This window comes from Neophocaena asiaeorientalis, unplaced genomic scaffold, assembly GCF_003031525.2.
Source record: "Neophocaena asiaeorientalis asiaeorientalis breed wild unplaced genomic scaffold, Neophocaena_asiaeorientalis_V1.1 scaffold91, whole genome shotgun sequence".
NCBI lineage: Eukaryota > Metazoa > Chordata > Mammalia > Artiodactyla > Phocoenidae > Neophocaena > Neophocaena asiaeorientalis.
In genome coordinates, this window is record NW_020173198.1 from 54760 (window position 1) to 67943 (window position 13184).

The 13184-nt window shown below is 37.3% G+C and overlaps 1 protein-coding gene across 6 annotated transcripts in view; it reads right to left on the minus strand.

Annotated features, from left to right (window-relative positions):
- The window catches only part of LOC112399208 (rab5 GDP/GTP exchange factor), a 104988-nt gene that overhangs the window by 52817 nt on the left and 38987 nt on the right, over positions 1–13184 (minus strand). For 4 of the 6 annotated variants that reach the window (XM_024744235.1, XM_024744230.1, XM_024744231.1 and 1 more), the window contains 2 exons: positions 7355–7524; positions 175–256 (listed from right to left, as the gene is read on the minus strand). In XM_024744235.1, coding sequence (XP_024600003.1) covers positions 175–256; positions 7355–7524 — 252 coding nt within the window. The remainder of the gene's footprint in view (positions 1–174; positions 257–7354; positions 7525–13184) is intronic. The other 2 variants (XM_024744232.1, XM_024744233.1) reach the window with 1 other exon arrangement.

Sequence of the window (13184 nt, forward strand, 5' to 3'; positions counted from 1 at the left end):
CAAAGACACTGTTAAGTATAACACCAGCTACCTGAATGTCAGTGGAGTAATTTACAGAACAGAGCAGGCAAACCAACCAAGCCTTTTGAGAAAGAGGGAAACTGCTAAGAGACTCAGCAGTAGGCCCTATGCAACTACCAGCAATCCCTCAAAGGCAGGCTAACAAGGTATTACCTTTTCCACGCGTCTGCATTCTCTCAGCCACATTCTGGTAAAAATCCTGAGTACACTCTGACTGTTCCTCAATGCTTAAATCCTGAAACAAAGGGACAAAGAGTCTGCTTAGTAGCTGAAGAAAGATCACGAGGAAAGCTCTAAATTTTACAAAACCCACTCCTTGAACTAATCTCAAAAGTACTCACAAATTAAATTAATGCTGCAGGGGAGAAAAGCCTGTCCATTAACATTATTTACAACATTCCATGACCTCTCACTTCTTTTTGCTGTATATACACATTTTTATATGGGTACAATGCATATTTTGATAATTTGCATGTTTATGTACATTTTGATTTATCTAATCTACTTAACCATCTGATGGCTTTATAATATTCCATTATATTAACCGATTTATTTAACCACTTCTACCACTGTGTACTTGTGTTCTTTCCCTTTTTTTGCTAATTATATATTGCAGCTATTAACAACTATGCGAAGACTGTTTCTTTTAGGTTATTTCTCTGTGATTCATTTTCAAAAGCGGCATTAACAGCTTAGTAAGTCTGGACAACTTTACAGCTCTAAACATCCATTGCTTCAGAAACTCCAAGTACAGTCATTAGCCATGTAGGTGTGCTTGTTTCTCCACAGCCCCTCTAACACTGGGCTTTATCATTTTTATTTGGTTTTACTGATTTTATAGGTGTAACACAAATATATATATTCACATATACTTTCTTCCAAAAAATATCTGAAGTCTATATAAAAGATAAACACAGTTCAGCACAATAACACAGAAAATGATAAACAAAACAAAACATGGAGAGAAACAGAAACAGAAAGTAGAGCCAAGAAAGATAACACAAAAATGTATTCCTTGAAGATACAGAAGTTAGCAAAAAGTCAGCCCATAAATTTGTCTCTAACTAAACTTTCTAGCAATCATCACTAAGATGAAAAGAGTCACATAACTGAGTGTCCAAAATGTAAAAGCAAACTAATTCTTCAGGTGAAATTCTGACACCCAAATCAGGAATTTCTCCAAGGGTTCTCATAGATTTCACCACAGATGGGCATGAATACGGCCCAAGACAAATTCCACAGGACTGCTTCTCACAGACCACCTCTGCACAGGCCAATGACACGGGCCAATAAAGCCCTGATGAAGCACGCAGACCCTGATGCTTTGGCTACCTTAGAAAAGATGCCTTGGGGTGAGGGACAGTGACCAAACCTTGCCTATCTGCCTTCACAATGTCTCTCCCGTCGAACCTTCCCTGGTTTGGGTCCTCATTATCTCTCACCTGGAGTTCAGCTGCTCTCCCCACATTTGATCTTTCTCTTCTCAACTGACCATCTTATCTTATGATCTGGTCCCCACTTACCCTACCAGGTTACCTACTGTTGAGAATCTGCATTTAGTTTTCCCGCCTCTCTAACACTGTGAAATTATTCTCTGTCCAGATGACTTTTTTTTTTTTTTTTTTCGGTACACGGGCCTCTGACTGTTGTGTCCTCTCCCGTTGCGGAGCACAGGCTCCAGACGCGCAGGCTCAGTGGCCATGGCTCACGGGCCTAGCCGCTCCGCGGCACGTGGGATCTTCCTGGACCAGGGCACGAACCTGTGTCCCCTGCATCAGCAGGCGGACTCTCAACCACTGCGCCACCAGGGAAGCCCAGTCCAGATGACTTTTACTCCTCTCCAATCCTCCAACAGCTGCCCAAGGAAGTTCCACAGTACCTCCTTTAAGGCTCAGTCCACATCTTGCCTCCTCTAAGAAGGTGCCCTCCATTCCCTCAGTCAAAATAACTTGGCAGGCCTCACAGTACACAGAGCGCTCTGTGACCACCCTGACTGCACACTTGTTACTGCCTGAATGTTTTCTAATACCGTTAAACCTTTCTCTGGTCATTAAGAACAATTCTTCAACAGGTGAATTTAGCTCCTCTCTGTAGGTGAAACAAATCTTAATCTGCTTTCTTCTAAGTTTTTTCCTGCTTAGCTCTTTTATTTGGCTGGCATGTAAGGTTCAAAGTATGAAAAACAGACCTTAAATAATCTGCATACAAACTTCTCTTTTTCAGCGGCAATTAGTAAAAAGCAATCCTGTTCCCCTTTGTTTTCCAATTCTCATATAATTTGCTCCTGAGAAACTGAATTTATTTCTGGAATCCCTAGTTTATTTCACTGCTCTCTTTCTCTCTACATATTGTATATATATATATGAAAATCATATGTAGTTGTGGTAACTTTCATTTTAGTATATTTTGAAGTCTGCTACATTTAGAAACCTTCCCTCACAAACCCTTGCTTCCTTCTTTTTCTAGAATAAACAATGTAACATTGTAATTTAATATTTTAAGTGTTCATATTGACCTGCAAAGTATTTGTAAGTTTATCTTTTTGTTTTCCTCAGCTAGATCCAGGATATTATACTTCCTCAGCTAAATCCAAGATAAAATCGAGAAACAGTCTTTTAATTCTTTGAATGAGCCTCTAACTTTCTATATTAGATTAAGTTATTATTTAATATTTAATCTTTTTATTGCTATTGTCTTTAAAAATTGCTATTTTTAAAAAAATGTGCTAGGCTCTTCAGCTTTTTATCTCTGGCATCTTGTACTATAACTAAATTTTGTGGATTTATCTCACCATGTTGCTAAACTTATACCCCTATTAGTATTCTGTTTTCCCTCGGATTTTCCGGTAAGATTATTTTTCCCCAATTTCTGGAAAATGATATTTCTATCCATTCTAAAAACATTTACTACATGGTTAATAGACTTGCCAGCCACTGTACAAGACAATAATATAAAAAATATTAAAATTCTCAGAGGGCATTCAGGTTCAACAGGAAGATTGAATGCACATAATTCAGTACTTTCTGCAATGGATTATCTACTTAGGTAGCTGGCTACCTTGCATTTGCACCAAACCGTAACACTAAGAACACACTTCATTCTTGTGATTACTACTAGTACTTACTTCTAACCAGAAACCGTGACCTCCTTTTAAAGGCCTAAATGGCTTGTTTTACAGGTGACAATGGATCACCTATTCCTACACCAGTTCCACACAATCACTAATTTTGTTACAATTCAGAAAACTCCTTTTTATATCTCTATTTCTCTTGCAGATTTACACTTCAGTCCAGTGTTTAATTCGTAATGTGAACTCCCTTGCCACTCTGTCCTCTTTTCCTGCTTTAGATTATTTGGAGGACTTACCACTGTTATATATTATAAATTAGTTTATTGTCTATCTCCTCCACTAAAATGTCAGCTCCATGAGGGCACTGTTCACTACTGCACCCTTGGTGCCTACAATAGAGCCAGGCAGAGTGCTCAACACTAGTTGAATGAAAGAAAGAATGAAAGTGGCCATTTACTACTGTTCCACCCTTTATAATATTGTAAAGATGTGGGGAGACAATTCTACATAGACCTCTCCTATTTCTACACATCTTGTGAGGAGAGACACTGACTGCCTTTGTTCTGCACCCTTTTCAAGGATAGCTGTATAGCAGACAGGACTGGAAGACAGAGGTAGAGCCTCCCTTAAGTGAAAAGGGTAGATTGTTTACTGTCTAGTATAATAATGTTTCTCTCTGGGGCAAAGTCAGGCAAGCTCATGGCCCTATAAAAGATCCTCTTCTCTATTATAACTTACTGCATGTGCAGGCATTACCTGGTCTTCTTTGCACTGCCCTGTGGGAATTGATATGTAGGGAACTGGTACAAATGCTGATATACTCTGGTTATTGCTAGTGCCTTAATAAACTGGCCTCTTTTTTTTCTGACCCAGGAGGCTTGCGTCTTCTGCCAGTATCCATGAAACTATGGCAGGCTAACTTAACTTGCAAGGAGAGTACATCTCAGATCCTCCCAAGTTCTTGCCAAAGGAGCTAAGTGATATGATTGTAGGTTTGTGCTGGTAAATTCTTTTAAAGGTTTTTTTCATAGTTTTCTAAGAAAAAACACAGTCTAGCAGTGTAAATGAACCCTTTTCTTTAAGTATTCTCTAATACTTTCTTTAAGTATTCTCTAGCCAATGCCTGGGATCATCTTTTCTATAATGTCTGTGTAAAGCCATTTTATTTTTTTTCCTAAAAAACTTTTTCTTTGTAGTGTAAAAGTTTGACAAGTGGGTATATTCCTTTGAATATTCCGAGAGGTTCTCTGTATTCTTTCTTAACTGTATGGCTGAAATCTTTTCTTCCACCTCCATTTTGAAAATCTTTGACTATTTCCTTAATTATGTTTTCTGTGTATTTCATCTTTAGAAACTGGATCTCCATGATCTGTTTTCTGGATTAATTTTCTTTTGTACTACACTTAACTGTTTGATCTATTTAGGTTTTAACTTTAATGTTCTTTTTTTTTTTTGTATTGCTACTTTCTGCTGCCTTCAATAATTTTTTTTAGGAGGCTTTATTCCTCCTAAATAAAACTTAAAATTAAACATTAACATTTAAAGTACGACAAGCATGCAGTCCTCAGATTTTAAGATAGTCCACCTTATCAGGGAATATACCTTGAGGTCATGTAGAATACATGCTTCTGCTCTCCTAACACTAATTACATAGCAGGGGAAACTACTCTTTGCACACACATATGGTTTAGAATTGTAAATCTATTTTAAAATATAGGAGAACACCTAACTTTTTACTTATTTTGGGGAAGAGAAGATATAGCCATATTTTAAAGTATTATATTTTCTTTCTCCTCATTCAGGTTTAGAAAACAGTTTTTCAGGAGAATTAATATCAGAAAAACTTTAAGTATATAATATAATCAATACCAGACTTGTACAGAATGAATGGCTGGGAAAAGAACACTGAAATCAGCAAAAGGTCTTAACATTGTGCTTGACTGCTTCCTGCGCAAGGAAAAAGAGCATATTTGAACTACTACTAATAAAGAAATCGTGTTTTAAAAACAGCATTGAAAAACCCAGAAAGTTCATTTATTAAAAAGCTTTAATGCAAAAATATCCAATAAATTAAAGGGTCTGAATTTTGAGGCAGCAGAGGGTTACAAAGGTTATACTTTTAAAAATGGGGCAAAAGCTACACTTTCAGAACAGGGGGAAATGTATGTGAGGGATTTATCAACAATTAGCAAGGACAGGATTTAAACAGTTTGGGCAGCAAAAGAGTTTCTCTAGGAGTCTTATTTACTTTGATTTAACTGTGGTCTGTGTGTTTTGAAAATATTTTCATATGAATAAATTTGTGGAAAAATATTTTTTTACCAAGTCAGGGAGCTTATTAAGTTAGAAAATATGGTTTTCAAGTTATGATGGGAAAGGTGAACATCTAGCTGGGTCTACATAATGTTTTAAAATTACCCTGGGCACATACAGTTTTTCGTCCAAATGACAAAGAAATCTAGACATTCTTCATTTCACTGGTGACCATATACATCCCTGAGTCCATGGCCACTCTTAAACCTATTTGAAGCTTGGTTCTCACAGTGAGATTCTTAAATTCTAGTTATGTAAACTAAATATGTAACAATAATAAGTTTAAAAAACTAAACCTTGTAAATTCTTCTTTAGCTTCTTCTTAGCACCCCACTCCCTCCCCCACCTTCTCATTTTCTCAATAAAATTTAAATTCTTGCTGTGGTAACTTCAAAGAAGAAAAAAGTAGCTGATGACAACTATATGTTCAACATAAATGAATTCTGTGCTAATGATGTCACTGCCTGTCTTGTGTGTAATAGAAATATCTCTTAAAGAATGTGAAAAGGGACTACAAGGGACTGTTAAGCAGCTAATGAGATTAATCAAAAAGAAAAAAGGGTAAAAAAATAAACCCTTGGGCTTCCCTGGTGGCACAGTGGTTGAGAGTCCGCCTGCCGATGCAGGGGACACGGGTTCGTGCCCTGGTCCGGGAAGATCCCACATGCCGCGGAGCGGCTGGGCCCGTGAGCCATGGCCGCTGAGCCTGCGTGTCCGGAGCAACTGGAGAGGCCACAACAGTGAGAGGCCCGCTCCCGCAAAATAAATAAATAAATAAATAAACCCTTCAGCTTCTGAAGAGTCTTAGCAAACAACATTAGTTGAAAAGTCAAGCGTTACATTGCAATACTGCAATGTGTGTGGATTATGTAGGTGCTGAATGAAATTTCAGCCAAAAGAGATACCTTCTGGGAATGAGGAAATTAAAAAAAAAAAATCTCGGTAGAGATATTAAATGTTTCCTGATAAAGATAAAATGGCTGAAAAAAATTTAATGCAATTCTGAAAATACTTAATTTTCTGGACTTGACCCGTATGTGGTAAAAAGGTTGCTCACCACTGGGCATACACTAGGACTGGAGAAAAAAGGAATGAAGAGGAAAAAGATGTGGGCAAGAGTGGTTCATTGTTGAAATTATGGGTTAGAAAGTACAGGTCAAAGACACATGTGTGGAAGACACAAGGTGTTATCCAAGTGACCTTGGACAAGTCACTTATCCTCTCTGGCTCTCAACTTCCCCACCTGTAAAATAAAGGGACAGTAACTATATAGTTACTAAGGTCCCTTTCAATGTTTAAATTTTAGCTTTCCCTTCTCTACCTGAGAAAGGAGAGGAAAATTAAAAATCAATACAGGGCTTCCCTGGTGGTGCAGTTGAGAGTCTGCCTGCCAATGCAGGGGACACGGGTTCGTGTCCCGGTCCAGGGAGATCCCACATGCTGTGAAGCGGCTGCGCCCGTGAGCCATGGCCGCTGAGCCTGCGCGTCCGGAGCCTGGGCTCCGCAACGGGAGAGGCCACAACAGTGAGAGGCCCGCGTACCGCAAAAAAAAAAAAAAAATCAATACAAAACAAAACTAGATAAACCTAAAATGATTACTATTGGTCTAATGACTGTTACTTAGAGTTCAAGGTCTACTATGGCTCTCTTGGCAGTTTACACTATTTACAAGGTGACAAGTTAGGAAGGCTTATTACTAAAGTACACAACATAAGTAGCTCTGATGCCAGACGTTCCATGCGAAGATGATCCAAACACCATTGAGTTGCAGAGGAAAAGTATTAGCCTAGGAGGTGTGTTTAACTTGGTTCAGTGACATTTCTCAGGTAAGTCACTTAACATTTCTGGGTCTTTATTTTCTCAGTTGTAAAATGACAAAGTTGCACTACATTATCTCTAAGACCTTTCCTAAAACCAAAACTCTATGTTTCTAAGTGGTTCCCAACCTACCCTTTTGTAATGCATTGTTTCCAAAAACAGCTTGGTCTGCTTATAGATTTCTTGGCCTGTCTTGTGGAAGGTCTTGAGAAATTCTATGAACTCTTTAGACACTCTATCCGTTTCAATGCTGGTTTGCCGGTTTATAGAAGGACTGGGAGCTTTTGGTTCCTGAATTTCTGCTGGGAAAATTAAACATAGTAAGTTTCATTACACAGAAGAGCCATGCATGGAATTACTTTCAGTATCTAATTTAAGATTATTTAAATTATGCTAAATCAAAGTTAAACTTGAATTTAAATTATTTTATGTTTAAATATTTGGATTTTCCTTAAAGTAAGCTAAATCTATTTTATGAGTAGGAAGTACAATTAGATAAAACTACGTATCTAAAAGATACTCCTATTCAAATAAAGGTGCTCTATCAGTATCTTCTTAGCCAAAATATATAATGCTTTGATCTATATATTTAATCGTTAACACTGAAATGGCATTGCTATCTTGAATAACTCTCTCAAAGACTGCATGAATTTACAAAACCAGTCAACATGTAAAATAACAATCAGTAGAAGCACAAAAATTATAGATGACTTCTACAGAAGTCATCTATAGACAAGCTTCCCAAATCCACTTGATTTGCCAAAAAGGCAAAGAGATGAACAATTTTTATGTGGAGATGAACAATTATTTACCCACCATTCAAACTTCAAGTCATACTGCTCAGAGTGAAAGTATGCATCCAAAGTAGCACAGTGACCATGACAGAGCAGAGGCAAGAGAAGCAAAAAAAAAACCACTGTCCAATCAGTTGGCCACACAACTCTTTGCCCTCTTCAAATAAATACACTGAAAGGAAAATAAGACCTTTACATAACAGAGATAAGGGTGTTGTAATAGGGTAAGTGCTCTCAGAAAACATGAAATATCACTTGGTTTCTGATCACCTTCTAAGCCTCCTGATTTTGAATTGTGCTCTCTAATGCAATACCTGAAAGGAATTAAAGTATCTCATATACCCATGATCCTTTTCTATACACACACACAAAAAGATAATTAGGAAGAAAAAGTACCTTTTGTAGGTATTAAAATCAACCTATTACATGCTTTCTCAGAGCAATTTCTTTTTTTTTAACTGAAGTATAGATGATTTACAATGCTGTGTTAGTTTCTTGTGTACAGCAAAGTGATTCAGTTATATATACATATAAATATATTCTTTTTCATATTCTTTTCCATTATGGTTTATTACAGGATATTGAATATAGTTCCCTGTGCTATACAGTAGGACCTTGTCGTTTATTTTATATACAATAGTTTGTATCTGCTAATCCCAAACTCCTAATTTATTCCTCCCCTACCCCCTTTCTCCTTTGGTAACCATAAGTTTGTTTCTATGTCTGTGAATCTGTTTCAGAGTAATTTCTTACAACCTTATTTTTTGAACTTTAGTATCTGAAATACATTTTAATGATGTAGCAGCAATAAAGTTTTAAGATAATAAAAGCATTACCCCTATTAGAGTGACTAGTTTATTCAAGTGAGACAAACACACACAGATCATGTAAAAATATACCTTAACTACATAGGTCAAACTAAAGATTCCACCTCTCACTTCAAAAAAACCCTTTTCCAATGTACACAAATCAATGTGATACACCACACAAACAAAAGAAAAGACAAAACCACATGATCATCTCAACAGATGCAGAAAAAGCATTGGATAAAATTCAACATCTATTCACAATAAAAACTCTTACCAAAATGGCTATAGAGGCAACATATCTTAACATAATAAAAGCTATTTATGACAAACCCACAACCAACATAATACTCAACGGTGAAATGCTGAAAGCCTTCCTGCTAAAATCTGAAACAAGACAAGGATGCTCATTCTTACCACTTCTATTCAACATAGTATTGGAGGTCCTAGCCACAGAAATCAGACAAGAAAAAGAAATAAAAGGTACCCAAATTGGAAGAGGTAAAATTGTCATTATATGCAGACGACATGATAGTATACACAGAAAACCCTGAAGACTCCATACAAAAACTACTAGAACTGATAAACAAATTCAGCATGGTAGCAGGATACAGGATTAACATAAAGGAATCTGTTGCATTCCTTTACACTAAAAATGAAATATCAGAAAAGTAAAAACAAATAAAAACCCTTTAAAATCACATCAAAAAAAAAAAACACAAAAAACTTAGGCATAAACCTGACCAAGGAAGTAAAAGACTTACATGCTGAGGACTATAAAACACTGATAAAGAAAACTGAAGATAACTCAAATAAATGGATCCCATGCTCTTGGATTGGAAGAATTAATATTGTTAAAATGGCCATACTACCCAAAGCAATCTACAGAGTTAATGTGATCCCTATCAAATTATCCAAGAAATTTTTCACAGAACTAGAACAAAAATCCTAAAATTTATATGGAGCCATAAAAGGCCCAGAATTCCCAAAAGCAATCCTAAGTAAAAAGAACAAAGCTGAGGGCATAACCCTTTGAGACTTCAGACAATACTACAAAGCTACAGTAATCAAAACAGTGTGGTACTGGCACAAAAATAGACATATGGATCAATGGCACAGAACAGAGAGCCCAGAAATAAACCCACACAGCTACAGTCAATTAATCTTCGACAAAGGAGGCAAGAGGGACTTCCCTGGTGGTTCAGTGGTTAAGACTTCATGCTTCCACTGCAGGGGGCATGGGTTCAATCCCTGGTTAGGGAACTAAGATCCCATATGCCAAGCAATGCAGCCACAAAACAAAACAAAACACACACACACACACACACACACACACACACACACACACACACACCAAAACAAAGACAAAGGAGGCAAGAATATACAATGGAGAAAAGATAGTCTCTTCAGCAAGTGGTGTTGGGAAAGCTGGACAGCCACACGCAAATCAACGAAGTTAGAACACATTCTCACACCATACACAAAAATAAACTCAAAATGGCTTTAAGACTTAAGTGTAAGACATGACACCATAAAATTCCTAGAAGAGAACATAGGGAAAACATTCTCTGACATAAATCGCACCAATGTTTTCCTGGGTCAGTCTCCCAAGGCAATAGAAATAAAAGCAAAAATAAACAAATGGAACCTAATCAAACGCATAATATTTTGCACAGCAAAGGAAACCAAAAGGCACAAAATGACAACCTACAGACTGGGAGAAAATATTTGCAAACAAAGCAACTGACAAGAGCTTAATTTCCAAAATATACAAACAGCTCATACAACTCAGTAACAAAAAAACAAACAACCCAATCAAAAAATGGGGAAAAGACCTAAACAGACATTTCTCCAAAGAAGAAAAACAGATGGCCAAAAGACACATGAAAAGATGCTCACCATTGCTACTTACTAGAGAAATGCAAATCAAAACTACAATGAGGTACCACCTCACACCGGTCAGAATGGCCATCATTCAAAAGTCTACAGGGCTTCCCTGGTGGCGCAGTGGTTGAGTGTCTGCCTGCCGATGCAGGGGACATGGGCTCGTGCCCCACTCCGGGAAGATCCCACGTGCCCCAAAGCAGCTGGGCCCGTGAGCCACGGCCGCTGAGCCCGCGCATCCGGAGCCTGTGCTCCGCAACGGGAGAGGCCACAATGGTGAGAGGCCCGCGTACCGCAAAAAAAAAAAGTCTACAGGAATGCCCTGGCAGTCCTGTGGTTAGGATTCCATGCTTCCACTGCAGGGGGCACAGGTTCAGTCCCTGGTCAGGGAACTAAGATCCTGCATGCAGCACTGTGTGGCCAAAAAAAAAAAAATTCAATTAAAAAGTCTACAAATAACAAATGCTGGAGAGGGTGTGGAGAAAAGGGAACCCTCCTACACTGTTGGTGGAAATGTAAACTCGTGCAGCCACTATGGAAAACAGTATGGAGGTTCCTCAAAAAACTAAAAATAGAGTTGCCATATGATCCAGCAATCCCACTCCTGGGCATATATCCAGACAAAACTGTAATTCAAAAAGATACATGCAACACAATGTTCACAGGAGCACGATGTACAATAGCCAAGACATGGAAGCAACCTAAATGTCAACAGATGAATGGATAAAGAAGTGGTGTATATACACAATGGAATACTATTCAGCCATAAAAAAGAAAGAATGCCATTTGCAGCAACATGTATGGACCTAGAGATTATTATACTAAGTGAAGTAAGTCAGAAAGAGTACGACAAATACCATATGATATCACTTATATGTGGAACCTAAAATATGACACAAATAAGCTTATTTACCAAACAGAAACAGACTCACAGACATGGAAAACAAACTTATGGTTACCAAAGGGGGTAGAGGGTGAGGGAGGGATGAAGTGGGAGTTTGGGATTAGCAGATACAAACTACCACATATAAAAATAAACAACAAGGATATAATGTATAGCACAGGGAACAAAATTCAATATCCTGTAATAAACCATAATGGACAAGAATATGAAAAAATAAACAAACAAAAAACCCCCTTTTCCCCTCTAAACTGCATATTGATATTAAGTAGTTAGCAGATCAAAACTGCACTTTATGGGTTATCTTTCCAAATCACGTATCTGCCTATCTTCTAAAGTATCAGGTGCTTCCTAACTATGATTCAAAATGGAGAAGCCCTGGGACTTCCCTGGTGGTCTAGTGGTTTAAACTCCACGCTCCCAAAGCAGGGGGCTCAGGTTCGATCCCTGATCAGGGAACTAGATCCCACATGCTGCAACTAAAAGCCCACATGCCACAAATGAAGATTCCGCATGCCGCAACTAAAAGATCCCGAGTGCCGCAACTAAGACCTGGCGCAGCTGAATGAATGAATAAATTAATTAATTTAATTAAATTAAAGAAAAAAAATTTTTTAAGTTATGAAAAAAAATGTAGACACCCTAAAAGAATTCAATCATATTAAAAGAAAACATGAAGAAGAGAAGGGCACATAAAAACACACTATATGTATGGCTAAAAATGACTGTCAAAAGTCAGACAACCAACTGGAAAAAATGTTTGTAAGCTATATCACAAAGGGCTGTTCTCCCTAATATACAAGGATCCTATAAATATAGAGGAAGAAAAATCCAACGGTTCAATAGAAAAATGCGTGAAGAATACTAACACTGCACAGAAGGGAAACACAGATGGATCTTAAGCATAGGAAATAGACTCAGTCTCACACACGATAACAAATGTGCCAATTAAACCTACGAGTATTGTTGTACAGCAGAAACTAACACAACATTGTAAAGTAATTATACTCCAATAAGATTTTAAAAAAAGACAAAGAAAAAACTATTATTAGAGGTCATTTTAAAAATTAACAAGTCGGCAAAAATCTGAAGTTTGATGTTGATGAGGATACAGGGGAAAAGGCACTTATACTATGGAGGTAGGAATGTAAAATGACACACCTGCAATGGAATGCAATTTGGCAATAATCATCAAAATTAAAAATACATTTATCCTATGACCCAACAATTCCATTTCTGAGAAATTTTCCACTGACATAATTGCACATGTACAAAATGAAATATGTACAAGGCTACTCATTTTAGTACTTGTAAAAGGAGAGGTCTGAAGATGGCCTCAATGGCCACTACTAAGAGACTAAATAAACTTTGGCTTAATCCATAAAGTGGAATATTACGTAGCTTGAAATTTTGAAAGTATCCTTTTTATGTACCGATAAGGAAAGAGTTCTTAAATATATTGCTAAGCTAAAAAAGCAGGGTATGCGTAGTGTGCTTTTATGTAAAATAGGAGGACTGGGATAAGAACAAATGTCTTTATAAATGAAAACAAAAGAATGACACACAAATTAGTAACA